The sequence below is a fragment of the Quercus lobata genome, chromosome 1 (assembly GCF_001633185.2).
Source record: "Quercus lobata isolate SW786 chromosome 1, ValleyOak3.0 Primary Assembly, whole genome shotgun sequence".
NCBI classification, from domain to species: Eukaryota; Viridiplantae; Streptophyta; class Magnoliopsida; order Fagales; family Fagaceae; genus Quercus; species Quercus lobata.
Window position 1 is genome coordinate 495,152 of NC_044904.1, and position 22,605 is coordinate 517,756.

At 34.3% G+C, this 22,605-nt stretch overlaps 1 protein-coding gene and 1 pseudogene across 1 annotated transcript; both read left to right on the forward strand.

Moving 5' to 3' along the window:
- Positions 1-6: 6 nt before the first annotated feature.
- On the forward strand, positions 7-7,848 carry LOC115968864 (phytochrome-associated serine/threonine-protein phosphatase). The gene is made up of 10 exons (XM_031088424.1): positions 7-138; positions 1,344-1,490; positions 1,596-1,663; positions 2,675-2,732; positions 4,127-4,237; positions 4,392-4,442; positions 5,097-5,240; positions 5,319-5,414; positions 5,534-5,605; positions 7,285-7,848. The coding sequence occupies exons 1-10, from the start codon at positions 58-60 to the stop codon at positions 7,366-7,368; spliced, it is 912 nt and encodes a 303-aa protein (XP_030944284.1). The 5' UTR covers positions 7-57; the 3' UTR covers positions 7,369-7,848.
- Positions 7,849-9,647: 1,799 nt separating this feature from the next.
- LOC115968778 lies at positions 9,648-17,423 on the forward strand (annotated as a pseudogene).
- The last annotated feature ends 5,182 nt before the right edge of the window (positions 17,424-22,605 follow it).

A 22,605-nucleotide genomic window follows, 5' to 3' on the forward strand; every position in this document is an offset into this window, starting at 1 on the left:
AGAGAGAGACAGAAGAAGACGAAGACGAAGAAGAAGAAGAAGTGGAGATAATCGGAGATGGATTTGGACCAGTGGATCTCGAAGGTGAAAGACGGTCAGCATCTCCTCGAAGATGAGCTTCAACTCCTCTGCGAATACGTCCGTATTTCCTCCATTTTTCCCAATTCTAGGGTTTTATTTTATTGACTATTTATATCGATCTCTCTTTCCTTATACGTATATATATATATTTTGTTTGTATTTTCGTATTATTAGGGTTTATTTATGTTCTCTGTTACTTCACTTTGGCCTTAAAGGAATCTGTCCGTCTCACAAACTCGTATTGCAAGACCTTGTGTGAAGCATCCAACTTCGTTTGTTTATGGAATCTACTCAATCATTTGTAATTTGTAAACAGTAGGCAATATCGCCCATGCGCTATTCTGTCTTCTTTTTCTTTATTTTATATTCGTAAATTACATAGGCGGCACCCAATGCATCTTGAAGCCACGACCTCACCCTCTTTCTAGGGATTCAAGTGAGAGTTCATTGGCATTCTAGAGCTCTATCTCAATGATAGGTAGCAGGTAGAATGTGAATCCAAGATTCTAACTATGACCCTTGAATGCTTGACATCCATCCTGCTAATTTACAAGATGTGGCTGCATCTTATGTTATAGATGTGAAAAATATGAAGTATATCTCAATCTTTGTGTTGGATTTTTGGTTTTATAATGAAACTGTTGATTCCCACTTTGTTGATTTCTTGATTGCTGTCTTGCGCAAGTTGACAAATATTGGTCCAAAATAATGGTAGACTGACTCCATGGTAAACAAGGTGGGTAGCAAAGAATTCCTCCTATTAAGCAAATCTGTTGCTTTCCCTACTAAAATGTGCAAGAAGACATCCCTGTAAGCAAGCAGCTTGCTTCATCAGTGACAGTTTATGTTGATTTTTTTGTCAAGATCTTTAGAATAGTATGAATTTGAATAGGATAGGATGGTGGAAAAGAATATATGTAGTTCACTCTGATTTGTCTGTTTATGATTCATAGTTGACCCCAAAATTTGAGACTAATGCACAATTGTTGTTGCTTCTTTTGTGGAATTATATTCTACTTGAAATCTATCTAGTGAATGTCAAGCAACAAGATTCTTTCAATTGTGTATGTTTATTTGGCCATAAATATTCTATTTAATGACATTGTAGTTGTCAATGCTTTTTATAAAACGAAGTTGCCATCTTATTAATGAAGACATGCATTCTTTCACAAATTATTTTAGATGTTACCCTTTTTTTTCCTCCTTCTTGAAAGTGGTTTATAGTTGGTGTTTTCTTATTCGCTATTGCGTAATTATCACAGGTAAAAGAGATCCTTATTGAGGAGTCCAATGTGCAGCCCGTCAATAGCCCGGTCACTGTTTGTGGTGATATTCATGGCCAGTTTCATGATCTAATGAAACTTTTCCAGACAGGAGGTCATGTACCAGAAACAAATTATATATTTATGGTATGATTTACACCTTTTGTTAGAAAATGTTCTGACATGTTATTGCACTATCTGATATCATTTGCTAGTATGATGGGGTGCTTAATGTTTCTGAATTCTTGGCAGGGGGATTTTGTTGATCGAGGTTACAATAGTCTTGAAGTTTTCACTATCCTTTTGCTGCTTAAAGCTAGGTGTGTTTCTATAGGCATGCTTGAGTTTGTCAGTGACCTTATTTACCCCCTATACACTGTGTTATATTATATGTAAACCATATTCTTTAGTCATATCACTTCCCTTAGTCTTGTTCTTTTGTACTTCATGAGGGCAGTTACCCTCTCTGTTGGCCCTCCCAACAAAACTAGAATATATGGTGTACAATTGATTTCAGTTTTGGCTGGTAGTAAATTGGCCAAATACTAAATCATATGCCAGTGAGAAGAAAAGGACTTTGAAGTTCTTGTTCTCCCCCCCGTCCCTCGAAGAAAGAAGTTTAAAGGAGTTAATTAACCAAAAAAGGTTACTATGAGTAGGATGTATGCATACATATGTGTATCTTCTTCTTTCAAATGAAATATTACAACTTTCAGATAATCACCCTTATTGAAGGCTAGTTTGTTAAGTACATGTTTAGCACAATGATTTATGTTTAATGGATCAATGCACCTATCAATTGTTGTGCTGTTCAGGCTTAAGAGGGATAGGAAGTACTAAATTTGGTTTTTGATAAATTGTAGATTTTTTTTTGCCAATATGGCAGGAAGATAGTAAGTACTCATGCAGAATATTTGGATGATGGTTGTTCTATATATATATATATATATATATACACACACACACACACACATTTTACTCTTTAGGTGTTTATTTTTTGTATATCTTTAACTTTATTTGGTGTTGTGGTAAACTTCTCCTGACAGATTGTAGTATGGTTGGGCCTTAAGGATCAGCACTAAATTTGAGAGTGTTATTCTTTTGTTGGTTGCATTTATCTATGTAATGGTGACCTTTTTTGGTTGTGAAATCTCACATTGATTTATGTCTGGGCTCCCTAAAGGTTCAAACCTGTTAATATTATGAATGGTGTGTGTGCATTTGCTTTTAATACCTTTCTGTTTGACCTCATTTGTTATTAGATGTTTATCCATTTATAAAAAAGCTAATTTTGCTGTTGTTCTTTTTGGTGCGCTTCTGTTTGCTCATAGATACCCAGCAAATATTACCCTTTTGCGTGGAAACCATGAAAGCAGGCAACTAACCCAGGTGTGCTCTTCTGTCATATTTTAATTGTCAGTTGTGTCATTTGAGTTGCTGAAGTGAGTCAAAAGTCAATTATTTTTAGACTCTTCAGAGTGATCTGTATAGTTCTGTATTGAAATGGCATTTGAGCATTAGACAAAGATGCTCCTCTAAATTGGGGATAGAGGAAAACAATAAGGTGATTTTATTTTTGCTAACTTAGTCATGTATCCTAACATTTATTTTTATTCCTTCTTCTCTCAGTTTGATGTTATTTTGGGGGTTTGAGGAGTATCCCAGTGGTTCTAGCACCTCTTGTGGTGCCTGGGCACTGGGGTTTGAAGTTTGAACCCCACCAGTCTCCTCCCCCTATTTACCTATATAAATAAAAGTGATTTTGGAATACATTTGATTGGTTTTATGGTTTGTGGCAAGTAAATTTTTTATATTTTCTGTCATAATAAAAGATTTTGGTTATTAGAGTTTTATAGGATTCTAAATTAAAAGCTATCTTTTTCTTGTTTTGGTTGGAATTCAGATGGCATACAAATTAAATAGATTGATGGTTTCTTTCCTTTTCTTGTATATTTCTTTTAGGGAAAATAATAAGATTGTAAAACTTGTCAGTGATACTTAGGGTATACTGCTGATATACTGATTTTGTACCCTTTGTATATTTCTTTCATATGTTGATATAATTTTACATTGTGTACAAAAGACTGTAAAACTAAATGCAGAATCCCTCACCATCTCATTGATACCTTTATATTTATTATTGTTCTATGTGTGGTGTGAACCAATTTGATACATAAGAGATTAGTACAATATGCAGTTTTTACCTTTTCAGTTTTGTCGACAAGATTGGTTTGGTTTTCAGGGAAATGTTTTTGGTTGGTAATCAATATTGATATCTTGAATAGAAATTTCTAGTTTTGTTCTAAATATTGTAGTTTGTAATATATTCATAGTGGCAATTACTTAAAAAAAAATCAGTGGCAATCACAACAGGAAATGTGAAATACTTGTAGTTGAGAGATTCATTCACTAGCGGATATTTGGAATTAATAAAAAAATTAAGTGGTGAGTATTTGTTAATAAAATAATTGGATTCACCAAGTATTTTAAGTAGCAGATATTTGTTAATAAAACACTTGGGTTCACTACTTATCAAATAAAATAAAGTACTTGTATTCAACAAAGTTTTTAAAATTTTGTTATGATTGAGTTTTGTAAAGCTTAAGCTATCAAAAGTTGCTATATTTAAAATGTTCTTGAATTCCCTTCTCAAGATTGCATTGTTGCAAGAAGGGCATCTTGCATTTGCCACAAGTCAGATTTTTGGTATGATATGCTTGTTAAAAAAGAAGAAAGGATTGTGGTTCTGATATATGTTGATGTGAAATTTCTGACTTTGCTAGGTATATGGTTTTTATGATGAGTGCCAGAGGAAGTATGGAAATGCTAATGCATGGCGGTATTGTACAGATGTTTTTGACTATCTAACGCTCTCAGCAATTATTGATGGAACTGTAAATCTCTCTCTTCTTTTTCTCTGTTTGTCTCTCTATCTATATTTAGGTTACATCTAATGTAATTGATATAAAATGTTAAATCACTTAACAACTTTTATAATTGCATCTCCACTTTTGGAATTTAATGTGTTTGTTTGCTTTTGTTGTCCAGGTGCTTTGTGTCCATGGTGGTCTTTCTCCTGACATTCGAACAATTGATCAGGTTTTTTCCGCTCTTTAGCTGTTGGTCATCTGAATTATATTAAAAAATATCAATATTTATATGCATTTTATGTCGCTAGTAATGCATGGGCTAATTTATACTATATAACATTTTTATGTACTGAATGATTTCTGTGAAAATCAATCAACGGTATCAATCTCATTTTCCTGAATAGTTTTACTAATAATCAGTCGAAGTAGTTGTGTTTTCTATTTATTATTTAAACAAGTCACGTGGATGGTTTTATGAATCACCATGTAGTCGGATGGAGGAATTTTCTTTCAAACCAATTTCAAGGTTAACTTTTTCCTTTGGTGGAGGGGTTCAAGTGATAGTCTAGTGGTACTGCACTGTTTGTGGTGCTTGATGTTTGTGGTTCAAATCCCTCCTCCCCCCCTCCTCACTATTTACCTTTATTAAAAAAAAAAAACCATTTTAAGGAAGTTCTGTTGCTCTGTTTCTCTATATACATATGAAATAAGTATGATCGCTAAAATTCTGCACCTGATGGTTTTTCTTTCTCCTTCTTTGGTGCATGCACGAAGATGGATAAAAATTCTGTTACTTTTGTGGTTCATATATTTGGATTGCTTAGGATGCAGGAATTGTGCAGTTGTATGGATTGAATATTATTCAAACTACTTCCTTTTGCAGATAAGGTTAATAGAACGAAATTGTGAAATTCCACATGAGGGGCCATTTTGTGATCTCATGTGGAGTGATCCTGAAGATATTGAAACATGGGCAGTCAGTCCACGTGGAGCAGGTTGGCTCTTTGGGTCCAGGGTCACTTCAGAGGTAATATGACATGCTCTCAATACTCAACTTTAACAGGATAGTTTGTTCTCCAACTTAAGAATTTTTGCTCTTGTGCAGTTCAATCACATAAACAATCTGGATCTGGTTTGTCGAGCACACCAACTTGTACAAGAAGGCCTTAAGTACATGTTTCAAGATAAAGGCTTAGTAACTGTGAGACTCTACTTTTTATTTTAGTTTTGCTGCTTAATTATTTATAGGTTGATTGAGTCTTACCTATCAAAAAAAAAAAAAAAAGGTTGATTAAGTAGATTGTTTCTGGAAATTTGCAGGTGTGGTCTGCACCAAATTACTGTTATCGTTGTGGGAATGTGGCTTCTATATTGAGCTTCAATGAGAATATGGTGAGATATTATGAACTTACTCTATTCCTTATGTTATGTGTTCATGATAAAGGTGAATGTTCAGATTCAGACTTGCATGATATATCTGATACAATGGTATATGGAATCCTTCTGTCATCATGTTAGGCATAGTTTATTATTTTCTTTAGCCCTGGGTGTGGGGTGGTGATGCAATAGGTGTTTGATTCAAATGTTACCATTACAAAGAGAGGAGGGGGAAAAAGACACTGCATCCATGATTGACCATTTTCATGACTGAATTAAGGGGAGGGAGGACGGGAGAGAGAGGACACCATTTTTTTTGTGCGGCGTAGACACTGACTTTTACAAGATTGGAGAAGATACATAGGCGATATTATTGACTGCCCTTATTGTTGGTATTGATCTTTTGCCCCTTGTTGCTGCAGTTCCTAACATTGGCATCCATGGTTGCCTGTCTCCTTCCCCAGGATTGTCCAAAATAATCATGAACGAATTTAGTAGTTTTCTGAGAAAGAGAAACCTCTTAACATTAGTCATTTTTTGAGAAGGGGCATTATGAACTCATTTATCAAAAAAAAATTTTGGGAGTGGGGGGGGGGGGGGGGGGGGGGGGGGGTGGTGGTGTGGGGAGAATGAGGTTATAGCAGCAGTATGGTTGGTAGAAGTGAAGATTTCAGGTTGGGGTAGGAGTGATGGCAACGTCAAATTGGGGATTTTTTTACCTCTTAAGTTTTGTTGTTCTCTTGCAGTTTCTCTCTCTTTTTGTTTGATATTCGTGGACTTGATAGCCAGCCAAAATGATGATTATTATTTTGACGGTTCATCATATTGGATCATGTATCGACTTAGTTTGCATCTTAGGTTCCATATATTTGTCTTCCTTTGGTTTCATTTACTCATGTATAGTATATTCATTCTGGACAATGTGTCTGTAAATATATTTTTTTTATGTGTATAAAATAAAATACTACCCTATTCCTTTTTCTTGTCTTTTTTAGAAAAAATTTAACTTTTTAGGAATATCATTTATTATATTCTCCTTTTTAAGGGCACTTTAGGAATGTTTATAAAAGTGTATCCATTGACTTTTCAAAAATGATTATATTTTGGATGTCCCAAAATAGAATAGAGGACCAAGAAATAGGGATGGGGGGAGTCAATAGTAGTTGCCAATAATATTCTTTTATGTTATTAGTTTTTTAAAAAAAAGTCACTGTTTCGGACCAAATTTTATTTCACTGAAAAATATGGAAAAATGTTTCTTGGAAGACAACTATTGGTTATTAGCAAATATTATTCTGTAATACTTTGTTGGTGGAGCGGATGGAGGTTGATGTTTGTCACTGCTGTTCTTGATTAGTAATTCTGATAATACATTTTAAGATTTTATGAACATTTTTATATTGACCATGCATGAAAATCTATTGCAATTTGACTAGTACTCTCATCGTTAGGGTCATGACTTGGGCTCCTGCTTACATTGGCATGAGCTGTTTCCAAGCATTGCATCTTAAAAAAAGGAAGAAAAAAAAATTATTTTTAAGGAATGGAATTTTTAGGGAATGACTAAAGCTGAATCTAGTGTTTGTCAGCTTGTGCCATTCTAAACAGGAATTTCCTAGATTTTAACTTATTGTGAGGAATCGTTATTATGTTAAACCATGTTGGTGGATGCTCATTTCTGCCATTTGAAACAGGAGAGAGAAGTCAAGTTTTTCACTGAAACAGAGGAGAACAACCAGATGAGAGGGCCAAGGACAGGAGTCCCATATTTCTTATGATCACGGAGAGTTATTTGCCTGCATTACGTGTAAACCAATTGAAGAATTGTGATTTGATGTTGAAACTTGAGAGTGCCATTCTGAGGAAGCCCTGAATATGTTGATGTTTGCATCTGGCCAAGTTGCTTTAATATTTGTGAGCTGTGTATTAGGTTGCTAATTGTAACTCCATCCATTATTTATCAGTTAATGTCCTCATTCCAGGAAGTTTCTGATCCATCCTGCTCTTGGATGCTTGTGCTATGTATTAGGCTGTTATTGTGGCTTAGGTAATTTTAACTAGCATCTTATTTTTATGCCATGTATTTTAGCGCGCATTTGGACTTCCAGACTGGTTTTTGTGCATAACCTGTTTCCTAGATAAGTTGGTTCCAATGTGGGGCAGGAAGTATCAGGAGAAAAACATGCCAGAGTGAAAGGGGGTAAAGAAATTTATTACACCTGATGCATCTATGAAATGGGAATTTTCATCATATGTTATTTTGTTGTGGTTTCTCTCTCTCTCTCTCTCTCAAATGAAATGACTCCCTTCCCTATAATATTTTGGTGAAGGGTGAGACTGATGTTTAGTTCAAGACTAGGCCCATGTGTAAACTATATCACAGTTATGATTGGGATGGATGCCAAAGATCTAAAATCTAATTTCTTTCAGGTTTTATAATGTAACCCTTACTAAATTTGATCTAAAATATCTTTGAAACTTCAAATCTGTCCTAGGATCGGGAAAGATTAGAGAAACCTACTAAACTGCTTTCTTGCACTTCAAAGAAATAGTTGTAATGAAATTTCAATGAAGATATGTGTTTTACATCATGACCTAACTGAATTGTAAAATTTGTTGGAAGGATCTGATCATGAATTTTATGGGCCTTGCGTAGTACAATGCTTAGAAAATTATAGTGTGTCCCCCCGCCCCCACGGGTACATCTGGCATTTTTGGTTAAAGGCATTCCCCATATCCTTGCTTGGGCAAAACTTATCTACAATACTTTAGGTGCTGTTTATTAGGTTTTCCTTTTAAGATTTTGTTATGTGACAATTTAACTTAAAAAATACACTTTCATTCATGAGAAAAAAGTCACATAATAAAATTTTAAGAGAGGAACAATACTTAAGTACTGTATTTAACTTTTGCACTTCTTGCTTTGTTTCTTATTATTACTATTATTCTCATGGTCCGGAACTGGAAGTACAGGTTTAGTTCCAAAATAAATAATAGGGATCTAGTACTGCAGTACATTAATCCATGCATTAATTTTGCCAAATCTTAAATCTCTCCGCTTGCCCATAGAATATTAATAAAACTTGGGTCTTGGAAAAAGTTGAAAGATGAGTTATGAGATATATTATCTGTGATACCGAAGGTTGAATATATATATATATATATATATATATATATTTTTTTTTTTTTTCTTTTTTCTTTTGGGTTGCATTGGTTAGAAATTCTACATAAATCATATATGGTACTTGGCTAGGCCTATGCCTAGGCCTAGGAATATGCTGTTAGTCAAGTTGGAAAGATAGGCTATTTGGGTAAAAACTATAATTTCCAAAGATTTCAATGGACCCTACTACTCTCTATTGTCCCCCAATCGAGGTGGGGGCAGTTAGAATGGGCATAAATGGGTTGTCGACAGAGGGTCCAGCGCTAGGTTTTTGGTAGATAAATAGATTGGAAGCTAATATACCAACATACAAGAGAGTTAGTTGATGGAGGGAATCAATTTGTTGAAGATCTTATGGGCTGTTTGGTAGAGTATCTTCGTAACATGTTTTCAGTTTTTAAACAACATTACACATATTTAAACACACTTTTTTATCAACACATATTTCAGAAAAATGTAAACTATATTACTTAAACTTCTCTACCAAATAGGCATATATATTTTGCTGTGATCAAAGTAATAGCTACTAGTTGAAGAAGTGATGCTATAAAGACATTTGAGTCTAGTTTAATCTCAGTCTCATGGAGGTCCCTGTATCATCAGTTGATGATGTGCATCTTCAAAGTTGATTTTGTGCTCTTGAAATACCAACCAAACTATATGTGAGGTAAGTCTATGTTATTGTTAATTGATCACTCATTCTTGATTGCGAGTGCTCTCTCGAATATATGAGAAAGTCCAAGATGGTTGCATTTTATTATTGCCAGTAAACAATGAATTTCCTTTCAATATAGTTTATACTTTATATTAGGAAAAAATAAATAAATAAAGAATTAGGCAAATAATTAGAGAGCCGGCACATTCATATTTAGATATGTTGGGTGTCCAATTATGGAAATACGGACCTTGTCAACCGTGGACACTGTACTTTGTCTTGTTGTATGACTATGACTATGATGTCTGTAAGCTCCTGAGTGTTGAGTGCAAGGAGAGAGAGAGGAGAGCCACGTTCTGTTCTGTTCTGTTGTTATCTGAGTTGGATCTCATCAGGGTGGAAGATGACGACGGGAAAGGGCAACCCTCCCATGGCGAAGAAAGTGAGTCAGTTGATGGAAATGTTGGGGTTCTCTCCTACCTCAAACAAGAGAACCATTACACCCATTCCATCATGACATGTCCGGTACTACTTCACTTTCCTTCATCCTACTAGTTCTCTCTGCTAATATCAAATACTAATTCTCATTATATGTTACAGATACCAAAAAGTTTGAAGATGATCTGTATGCCGAAATAAGAGGGCGGATCAAAGAGGACGATGTGTCTGCGCCTGTACGCAGAGGAGCTTACTATTACTACCATAGGACTCTTGAGGGCAAGGAGTATGTTCAATACTGTAGGCGTGCTGTACCCAATCCGGACGCCCCACCTTCTGTGCACGACACCATGCCCATGCCCGATGCTCCTCACAACGAACAACATATTATCTTGGACGAGAATGTTAAGGCTCAATCTCACCTTTTTAATAGCATTGCTGCGTTTGAGGTTAGTCCCAATCACAAGTTGGTGGCTTATGCTGAGGATACTAAAGGAGATGAGATTTATACTATTTATGTCATTGATGCTCACACTGGAGCTCTTGTGGATAAACCTCTTGTTGGTGTCACTGCCTCTCTTGAATGGGCTACTAATGGTGATGGGGCTTTTGTTTACATGACCATGGATCAAACTCTCCGCCCTCACAAGGTTCTACTTCAACTTCTTAATTTCCTCTATTACAAAATTATTGAATAGCATATGTTTTCCCAATAACATATATATCTCTACTATATAAGAATATGATAAGTATCCACTGGGGGTGTTGTGTGTGACTTACCAATTATTCAAAAAAAAAAAAAAAAAAAAAAAAAAAAACCCCAAATTAACAATATGTCTTGAATTAGATAACTATAGCTCAGAATTTGGAATTCGCACACTCATTCTTGGTCTTTGTTCCTTTGTTATGGGTATTGGTCTGTTTCTATTGCTCACAGGCATGGTTACATAAATTGGGAGAGGAGCAATCAAGTGATACCTGTCTTTATCACGAAAAAGATGATACCTTTTCTCTTGATCTTCAAGCTTCTGAGAGCAAGAAGTTTTTGTTTGTTGCTTCTGAAAGTAAAAATACAAGCTTCAACTTTTATCTTGATGTTTCAAAGCCTGAAGATGGACTTCAAGTTCTCACACCTCGTGTAGACGGCATTGACACCTCAGTCAGCCATCGTGGGAATCATTTTTTTATCAAGAGGACTAATGAGTTTTTTAATTCTGAAGTTATAGCTTGTCCTCTGGATAATACATCTGAAACTACACTTCTTCTTCCACACAGGGAAAGGTAATAATCCAATCGTAACATACCATGATGCAACAGCTTACACAGATGTTTGTGCAAATTTATCATTTTGTGAACTTATTTGTTGTGTATCACTGTATCCATTTTAGAAAATTTTGCATGGAATGTAATATATCTTTTGTAGCTACTGTTCCCTCAACACTCTTGGAGGGCATGAGGTTCCATGGTCTAAATAAAAGCTTATTAAATTTGAATTTTGTCCAGTGTAAAAATTCAGGATATACAACTCTTTAACGATCATATTGTTGTATATGAGCGCGAGAAGGGCCTACCAAAAGTAACTATTTATGGCCTTCCGGATGTTGAAGAACCGCTTAAGAGCCTTCAAGGTGGTCATACAGTTGAGTTTGTGGATCCTATATACTCAGTGGAACCATCAGAGTCGCAATTTACTTCCAGCATTTTATGACTTGACTATAGCTCAATGAAGACTCCTCACTCAGTGTATGATTATGATATGAAGACAGGCATTTCTGTCTTGAAGAAGATCAAAACAGTAAGTTATATAACCAAATTATTGTGTTCTGCATTGACTTCTGATTTGCATGCTCAAAATAGTTGTTATATTTGTTTTTTCTGATCTTTTCTATGAGTATGATTTGTCTATGGATATGTGTGTGTGTGTGTGTGTGTGTGTGTGTGTGTGTGTGTGTGTGTGTGTGTGTGTGTGTGTGTGTGTGCATATGCGTGCGGGCATTCATTTTCCTGTGTTGCAATTATAAATTAAGTTGGAACATACTAACATTGAATTGCAAATTTGAATACTTCTGTGTGTGTGTGATTTGACTTCATGATGTACATGCTTGCTCATTTTATTAATCCAAGAATCCTCAAATGCGTGGGATGGTAGAAAAAACATATATTAAATCAGTGAAATTATTCTTGAAAAAGCTTATTAAATGAGGATACACAGACTTTGCTGATGGGTTTTTTAAAGTAGTGTTTTAATATTTGTGGAAAGAGATCAAGAAAATGTGGAGTTAACCAAGGAAGCCAAGCTCACAATGCCAGTTACCAATACAATATTAATCAATACATTTCAATTTCCTATCTCTTTTAGTAACAAATCCTGCTCTGTAATTTCCAAAAATGTCAAAATATACTTCCTGTTCAAAACTAGCTAAAACAATCACATGGATTTTCTGACTTTATGGGATTGAAGAATCTTGAAGACTGGGACATACACAATATATTTTTTTTGAGAAGTACACACACAATTCTGATTTGAGAGCGTTGAAGTCTGTGTATATTCCCACCCCCCCCCCCCCAACCCCCTGCCCCCAAGCTGTTTTTGTTTATACATTTGAAGTTTAGATTGATCTAGACTGAAATTTGAGAGGGTTTGATTTTATTTTCTGTTGGTTGGGAAAATAGCTTGTATCACAAGTATGCAGAGTTCAAGTAATAAAAAAAAAAAGTAGTTGGATCAAATGGTTTGGGCTGTTTTTTTTGGTAAGTAATAAATTTTAATTGAGAAAAATGGAAATTTTTATGCACACTGGGAGTGCACATAAAATACTCCTAAAAGGTACAAAATACCAACATTGGGTACAAAGACACAGTGAATCAATAAAATCTGAAACAGAATTTGAGTCATTAGTGCCTATGATGTGGGATCACTCAAACAATTCTCTTAAGAAACCAGGTTTCAATTCTAGAATAGTTGACCTCCTTGTCATTAAAGGTTTGGTTATTCCTCTCCTTCCATATTGTTCACATTAAACAAAGAGGGGCAATCTTCCACACAAAGAGTTTCTATAATTATGTAGAAAATATATTTAAGTAATGGATTGGATATCTATGCTGATTGAATTCTTTGCTTGTGAAATAAAGAAACAAAAGGGAAATTTGTGCACAGTATCTTCATTTATGCTTCATAGCTACTTTTCTGATGTTTAATTAATTCCTTTTCCTTAATGCCGTATATAAGTTTTTGAATTATGCTAAATTTTTTATGCCATTATTCATTTAATTTTCTTCTCTATCTTGCTCAGGTGTTGGGGGGTTTTGATGCATCAAATTATGTTACTGAAAGAAAATGGGCAAATGCTCAAGATGGTACTCAGATTCCTATTTCAATTGTTTATCACAAGGATCTAGTGAAACTTGATGGGTCAGATCCATTGCTACTTGATGGCTATGGTTCTTATGAGGTAATAAAAGATTTCATCATTAAATTGTAAATATTGGCATTATCGGGGATTTATATGCTTTTGGTACCATAGTGATTATGGAAAAAAGGCTACTGATTCCTTTTATGTAATATTTTAACAAAATATGATTTTCAAAGATCAAAGTAGTTTTTTTTGCTACATAAAAATGGTGAAATGGAGCTTCCAGCTGTGAGAACCCCACTTGGGCATGATGAGAGTAGTTCCTTTTCCCACTGAAGAACCAATGCCTAAGATGTCTAGACAGTAAAGGGCCTGCAGGCTATAGCCTAACCTTAGTCCTACCCCTTGAAGGTTTGAATTTAGGACCTATCCCATTCCACGACTATAGCCACTGGGGGGTAGATCAAAGTTGTTTTTGAACATTGTGTGTGTGTGTGTGCATGCGTGTGTGTATAGGTCACTGCTTCCCAATCAGGGGAAATAATGCACCAGTCAGTTGATACTTTAAGAAGTCTGCATTATGTACTTGACCATTATTTTTTATAATTTTGTTTCATGCTGATATGTTTATCAATTGGACTGATCATTTTAGTTATGTGCATGCAAATTGGTCTGGATGCAATATCCTTCCATTGGTTTCTCTTGTTTTCCAATTGCACTCAATTGTTTCACATAAAATCTCTCAGTAATCCAGAACCACTTCTTCTGAACAGATATGCATAGATCCCTGTTTCAACGTATCATGCCTGTCTTTGTTAGATCGGGGTTTTGTTTATGCAATAGCTCATATCCGTGGAGGGGGTGAAATGGGGAGGCAGTGGTATGAGAATGGAAAGTTGTTTAAGAAAAAAAATACTTTAACTGATTTTATTGCTTGTGCTGAGTACTTAACAGAAAGCAAGTACAGCTCAAAGGAAAAATTGTGCATTTGTGGAGGAAGTGCTGGTGGATTGCTCATTGGAGCTGTCCTTAACATGAGGCCTGATTTGTTCAAGGCTGCTGTTGCTGAAGTACCTTTTGTAGACGTGTTGACTACAATGCTGGATCCAACTATCCCCCTTACTACTTCAGAGTGGGAGGTATATTTCTTTCTCTTGTGAGATTCTGAGTTTATTGCTATGTCAACCTTTGAAAATGTTTAGATTTTGGGTGATAGTGAATATTGTTTAGTTTTCTACTTTGTTTAATTCCTGCAAATATAAACATGGATACCATATGAATACATCCATGCATTTACCATTTGATGAGACTCTATACCAGTGGTTATGCCATACATGTGACAAATCTCTACTCTAGTTTTGTGGACCATGTTATATTGTTATACCACATTATGTGCTCTAGAGATACTGGAATGCTTTGAATAGACTGTTGTATTTGCTATTACAGTTTCTGTACATTGTTCATGGTCCTTCTGGTCTGCTTTCTCACCCTGTGTCTTTCAGATTTTAATTGACTTTGCGTGTAGGTCTATTTCTATATTATCCATAAGTGTTGTGTAGACAATTTCATTCTAATTGATTCCTATCTCTTTCTGCAGGAATGGGGAGACCCGCGAAAGGAAGAGTTCTACTTCTACATCAAGTCATATTCCCCTGTTGATAATGTGAGTACTATATAGTTGACCAGTATTCTCTGAACCGTGAAGCTAGACTGGTCATCATTTTTCTCCATTTAAACATGATGTCCAAATTCTGTATTATAGAAGATTTTAATTTTCTTTCTGATCTGACCTTTAAATATATTTGTACAGGTTAAGGCACAAAATTATCCTAATATTCTTGTCACAGCTGGTTTAAATGGTAAGATTAAACGCTTCACTTTTTGTGTAGAATTTCAATTTTTTCATTGTCAGTACACAGATTGCTATAAATTGGTTCTTATATATTTTATTTTTGGCAAATCATCATACAGCAAGTGCAAAATTTTCAAAATGATTAAGTTTTAATCCTTACTGACAAGTACCAAAAATGGTAAGACGTTCAAGATGCTCGGTCACCCAATACACTTTGTGACACTAACTTACTGGATACAATTTGGTCAAATTAATGTTCTTTTGGATGATTATCATAGGTGGGGTAGATTGTATAGTAGTTGCTGGTTGCGGATCCACCATTATGGCCCACATGCATAATGGACAATGAAGATGGATGTTATAATTTCATATATGATGCATATATTCCTTTTCCTAGCAATCAATCTGAATCCTGGTGCATTGTGACAGATCCACGTGTAATGTATTCAGAACCTGCTAAGTTTGTGGCAAAACTAAGGGATTTGAAGACGGATGATAACCTACTGTTGTTTAAATGTGAATTTGGTGCTGGGCATGATTCAAAGTCGGGAAGGTAACACTTCTTCTGGTTATTTTTATTTATCTTAAAAAAAAGAGGAGGTTTTGGTAGCACTTCTTCTGGTTTTCACCTACTTCTATTCAACTTATATATAATTCAAATTTTTTATACAGGCCTTATTACCATCTCCAAAACTCTCTCTCTCTCTCCACCTCTTTTCCCTCTTCGTTCATCTCTTACTCTCATTATGGTCCGTTTGGATTAAGGGGGAGTAGAGTAGAGTAGAGTATATTTAGCATAAAATTGACTTATTTTTAGCTAACACTACTCTACTCCCATCCACTCCCCCTCATTCCCCCCTCCATCCAAACAGGCCATTAGTGTCTTTGCCACCCCATTAGGATGGCAAAATGCCTGTATCTTGATCCGATCTGTCCTACCTTGAAGAGCGGTCGAAGCACCCACGATTGAGCCATTTTCCGTTCCATTTTCATTCCTATTTCATTTCCCTTCTGCTTTTCTAATATATATATTCTCTCTCTCTCTCTCTCTCTCTCTCTCTCTCTTATTTATTTATTGAGATCTAAGTTTTGCTTATAGGCTGTTAGAATAGCGGTTAAGTGATTAAATTCATGATTTCCTATCAAAGTAGGTAGTTCTGAGTTCTAATTTATTTCCATTCTACCAACAATTTAAGAGTTAAAAAAGTCAACATGTTAGGCCCCACTTATTATGGGAAGTTTGGACCCAATCGTGAAGGGGAGTGATGGAATAATGATTAAGTAATTAATTTCATTATTTCCTCCCAGCTTAAGTTTCTGAGAAAGGTGGTAGGTTAAAATTGGTAATAGAAGAAAAATATTTAGTTTTTTTTTTTTTTTTTTTGATAGGAAGAAAAATATTTAGTTAAACCAAGAAGAAATATAAAAACGTTTAATAATGCTACCTTAAGGTTGCTATCTTATGTTGAGGCAGGATTGTTGGTACTGTACTTTGTTAGGGTTATATTTCTTTAAGATCTGCTATTGCTTAGTAAAAACTGATAAACTGAACAATTAACCCAGCTTGCAAATTATTAAAAAAAAAAAAAAAAAAAAAATTCACAAAATTTTAATAGTTGTTTATTGATAGTGATAACATAGGATTACATTCCTTTAAATTTTTAATATCTGCGGATTGGAGTTATTTTCTCAAATTCTTTGAATAGTTCATTCCCAATTTTTTTCTAAGGTTCTTGTAATGATTTACAATGACAATGATGCTGATGGTGTTTGGATCGGTTATGCTAACGAGTTCTAGCTCAAATGATACCTCCTCCCCTTATAAGAGCAAGGTGGAGGATGAGGTTGTGGATTCAAACCCATTCATGCATGCCTATTTTGCTGTTTGAGGTTGTTAATTGTTATGCTAATGGTCCTGTGTGTCTGCTTTTGCTAACTCCTTCAACTCTCAATGGATAATCTCTAGAGCCATTTTACATTTTTCCAAAATCCAAATGCCTTACTCTCTAATAGCTTAATTGTTGTATTATTATTATTATTATTATTATTATTATTATTTTGGTTGCAGATTTGAGAAGCTTCAAGAAGAATCATTCAAGTATGCGTTTATAATGAAGGCTCTCAATATGATTCCTGACCTTGGATGTGGGCAGAAGTGATGAATTGCTGCCTTAGGAGATGGTGCCATGAAAAGAATCCACTTGTGAAACAGTGTTATCAACATCTTGAGTAATAGTTTTGTATATTGAGTGATTATTAGAATCTGAGCGGCTTAACCTTCTCGACGATAATTTGCTCTTCTAAATGCCATTTGTGATGAGTCCTCATGCCGCTGGTTTTTCAGTCAGCTGTTTCTCATTCATCCAAAAAAATACAATAAGGAAACATTGTGGGAACCATATGCAGTGCTCATAGATAGTATTGATCAAAAGATCTCAAATCAATAATGTCAAGACTTGGGCTTGTTAGTGACAGCTTATTTTTCGTTGTGTTAGTTTGCCTTTAAAAAAATAAGTTGGTAAGGACTAAAAGCTTTACTCTAGTGTTTGTAGGAAATTTCCTATATCGTAAGTTAGGGAAAAAACTTAGGTGCTCCGGGTGCAATGCTCCCTCCTCTCACATGAGAGGTGGCTCCTTACAGTAAGGGAGGAATCCTAGTATTGCACGGTGTGCAATTCTATTAATCTAGACCATCTATTTAATCTAACGATTATAAATTTGACACAAATTACAAGACACCCTGGCGATCCGCGTGATTCACTTTTGCCTTTCCCTTCTCTATTCTTTTAGTCTTCACTCTTCAGTTTGCCCAAATTTCAGAAAGAAACACTCTCTCTCTCTCTCTTACAGTCTTACCCTTGATGTTTCTCTGGCACACCCATGGCCAAATCTCCATCATTGCTGCTAGTATCACCACCATCGGCAGTTCTTTCCGATATGACCCTCTCCTCTCTTAAGGTTCTCTCATCTCACTCTCTAGCTCTCTGCTCTTCCTTTCTTTGTTTTCTGGCCAAGCTTCTCCTTGCACCCACACTACTTGTGACCTTTATCGTTATATGTCCTTTTGATTCTTTCCAGTTAATTTTTTTTTTTTTTTTTTCCCTCAATTTTAATATAAGAATCATTCAGACCCTAAGTTATCTTTGCAAATGGACGACAAATTTTTATAGAATTCTAGCTACATATGACATTATTGTCCCTTTTACTACCTAGAAATGCTTAGGTACTTTTAATCGCAATTTAAGCTTCAACTATTATCCATTCCTAAATCAATCATGTAGGGAAACAAATAAATTTAAAATCAGAATTTAAAATGCTTCATTGAAAATCAATCTGGGCTTGCACAGGGATGAGAAGTTGTTATTATTGTGGTTTGGGTTTGGCAATTGGCAGCAGCTCATTGTTTTGTTTTATTTTAATGTTGATTTTGCAAATGCACAGAAGATGTTTGTGAAAATATGTGTTAGAAAAATTGAAATGATGTTAAGCTATTTCTATCCATGCATGTTGTGCAGTCTTGAGGAAGATTCATCAAAATGAGAAATACATCAGGCTACTCTCCAAATTGGCTGATTTCCTTCACTTCCTACTTAAAGAAGAAAAGGAAGCTGATATTGGGGAACAAAGTGCAGAAGCTCTCCCAAGTTTATCCCGCCATCAAGGAGGTCCTTGGAACGACAAGTCAGAGAGGTCTTTCAAAGGATTTTACGCCACTGAACTTGTCCTATCCATGGTGTCAATCTTTTTTTTCTTTCTTTCTTTCTTTCTTTCCTTCTTCTGTTGTTGCTATTGTATAATTGAATTGTTGATCAAGTTGTTGAAATTTTCATGTTGTAGCTGATTTTGTGTTCATGAGTATATGTAATGTATACAAACACAGTTATACAACTCATGGTACATACAATTTTGTTGTATTTTTTACTTTACATCGGAAAGTCATTTACATGATTAGTTGTATTTCTCTTATTATTAGGGATTGCTTCTTCTATGGCATCTCATTACAGTTTCCACTCACGTTCACCTCGTATTTATTTTGGCTAACTCATGTTCTCTTATCGAATGCTTCACACTAGTCTTTTGTTGCTTATTCTTCTGTACTAGTGTTGCTCATTCTTCTGTAAAATTTCCAATGCGTCCTACTAGAGATAAGGAAACTCTGCATGCAATTTCTTAAGTTTTATCTACATGGTCAAGCTTCTACTTGTCCTAATGGAAGTTTGCATGATGCCTATTTCTGTTCTTTTTCTGTTTATCAAAAAATTCTTTTTCTAGGCTTTATATATGTTCTAATCCTTGGTAAATTTAAGATAAATTACTTTGAAATTTATATTCAAGCACCGACTAGCAATTAAGGAGGTTTGATTCTAACTCGGTCATTTGTGAAGTTTGAAAAGATAATTGTATTGTATTTGAAACCTTGATATTAGTTCTTGCAACATAAAATTGCTATTAGTGCTTTACTTCTTGGTCAGTTTGCAACTTCAATATATGCCCCGGAGAACTTGAAAACAAGGATTACATATCAAATTTATAAAAATAAAAAAAAGGATTACCTATCAAATATCAAGTCTTCCAAGAATGCTTGGCCTGCTTTACAATCAATTGATGCAAGAAAGAAGTATACAAGAAAATAATTTAATTCAAAATAAACAAAATTTTATTAAAATGTACACTTCAATATATATATATATATATATATATAAAAGTAGAGACCTCACGCGGTAGTGCATGAGGTTTTACCATGTGGCGCTCTAATTTTGCATTTTGCCTCTTTTTTTTCACCTCTTTTCATTAAGTTTATTTTACTGTTACCTAAAAGTTTAGGTTAACTTATTTTGACTGTTATCTCATTAATCTATCATTCATTACCTAAGCTTACACCACACATTCTCTCTTCTTCATGTCTTTTAACAAAGCCACTATTTTAGTATTAAAAACAAAAGCAATATATGTGTGTGTATATATATACACACACACATACTAAGAACTAATAGTAATAACTAATCCAATAAGACCCATGGGAGAAACAGAGAAACACAAAAATGTTGTGGATTGTTAAATGAAACACATTGTTTCACTATTATCAAAATAAAAGACCTGAGATTAACAAAACATTTGCAAATCTAAGGGGCCACCACCTCCTTCATATTGACCTCCCATCACCATCAAGCCACCGAAACCCCTACAAGTAGGTTTTTTTTTTTTTTTAATTTTTTTTTTAAAATTAGGGGCTTAAATATTGGTTGGATAATTTTTATTATAAGTATATAAGTAGAGAGAATAATTGGTGCACAATGTAAAGCTATACTCTATAATGGTTTTAAATCATCCATAAGAAACATGCATACGTATTAATATTTCAAAATGTATATGTTTAATGCCAATAGAAAAGCCCAATACAAGATCAATCTTATCTCAGACTAAGACTATCACTACTCCAACATCAACACAATTACATTTTTAATTCAACAAATATTTTTTTTTTTAAAATCCTTAGTGCCTCATGGATTTACAAGTCATTAAACAATTTAAACTAAAACTAAATCAAACCTAAAGGCTAAAAGGAAATAAGAAACTCACTTACTCTCCCCAACCATCGTTGTCTATCCCTATTAAGCAACACTAACAACAACCACAACTGAACTCCACAAGCTTTATGTATTTTGGTGTTTTTTTTATTGTTGTTGTTGTCGTTAATATATATAAAATTTTCTTTTTATTAAATTGTGTAATTTATGTTTCTTGAGGAACACATTGGGAAAAATTCCTGGAGCTGCTAGTGCATAGTTGCACCCGAGAAATTGCAATTGAAGTAGGGAGAACTTAGACTTAGGAAAGGGTTTTGGTTTTGGTTTGGCTCAGCATTAACAACTCGTTGCTTTCTAGGAGATTCTTGTAGTATTTTTCAAGGACTCCTGGAGGAAATTCAAGATAATGCCTCCTGAGAATATATAGTACCTGAACAACAAAATTTATTAGTTGTATTAGCAGCAATAATCCTAATCATACCACTTTTTATTAGGGAATTATGAAGTTATTATGACAATATTGATGAAGCATGAACGCTGTCAAATTTTCACAACTTTTTTTTTTGGGGGAAAATGCTAGATATATAAATTTTTTTTTATTATAAACGGTTAATATGATGAATGGTTATTGATAAAAAAAAAAAAAATGATGCTATTAGCAGGCCCAACTGAGAATTAGTAAAAAGTTTATCAGAATAACAGTTTGTAAAAACATTACAAAATAGATATTATTGAATAATTATTGATAATTATATTGAATAGTTATTGATAATTATACATGTGAAACATCAACGTATAAAAGGCTTAGAGCACTCACATTAAATCTTACAAAAATTTTGATTTTTTAAACTGTTTTATTTTTGCACACATAATAATCATCGTCTACTATTTTTCTTTATTCTCAAGATACATAAAGAAATAATAAAAAATTAAATGCAAAATAACAGTGTTAATGTAAATTTACATAATTACCATAATAATTATGAATAAACTTTAAACAATTATACATAAACTAACGTGAGAGATTTTGGGCCTTAAGTAGGTTTATACACTTCTAAAAAGAAGGGGGGGGGGGGGGGGGGGGGGGTTCATACCCCGGCATAATCTAAGTCTATATCAAAACCATATAAACCAATCCAATGACACTATACGGAGTACTTAGTCCGAATCCCACTAGTAGTAGATACTAGATAGGAAAAACAACATAAGAGCTAAGAAGGTTAAATTTTGGTTAAGTCATTGGTCCTCACCTTATGTGTCAAACGTTATTCCTTCTTAGTGTTACCGTTTCCTTATCCATATATAAAAAGGACCCAAGTTTAGGGTTTCTATTATTCAGAGTTCAGACAATTAAACAAACAAAACAGCAAATAATAAACAGAGAAAACAATTGGCAATGGAGCTCGAGCAGGTTTTGTGGTTGAGCAGTGGTGGCGATGGCGGCGGCGGCGGTGGTGGTTTCTCTACTTCTCAGTTTCTGGGAGGCTATGCCTTTGATCACGGGCTTCAAATCTCAGAAGCCACTAATAATAGTGACATACAAATACAACAACCCTTGGATGAAAGATTTTGTTATTTGCTGATTGTTTCAATAACCATGTTTCCCAGCATAGTGCTTCCCAAAATGAAAATGACTTGAGTTTCGCAAGTCATTTTGAAATAATAGCTGATTGCAATGAAGATATCCTTGCAATAACTTGACATGAATTATTTTTAAATCTATTGCAATGACAAAAATATTAACATACAATAGCATATAAATTATTTTACAATCTATTGCAATAAAAAATATTGAGGTAGCATTGCAATAACTTGATATTAATTATTTTACAATCTATTGCAACAACAAATATTGAGATAGCATTGCAATAACCTGATATCAGTTATTTTACAATTTATTGCAACAACAAATATTAAGACATCATTTCAATAACATAATATCAATTATTTTATAATCTATTGTAATGAAAAATATAAAATAATTATCTATTACAAAAAATATTCACATACCAATGATTAGACACCG

What these genes read in the sequence shown, in the direction of transcription:
- LOC115968864 (XM_031088424.1), top strand. Translation starts at nt 58, where the DNA reads ATGGATTTGGACCAGTGGATCTCGAAGGTGAAAGACGGTCAGCATCTC. An exon ending in TTCAACTCCTCTGCGAATAC is followed by an intron (nt 139 to 1,343) that starts GTCCGTATTTCC and finishes TAATTATCACAG; the next exon opens with GTAAAAGAGATCCTTATTGA. An exon ending in TGAGCTTCAATGAGAATATG is followed by an intron (nt 5,606 to 7,284) that starts GTGAGATATTAT and finishes CATTTGAAACAG; the next exon opens with GAGAGAGAAGTCAAGTTTTT.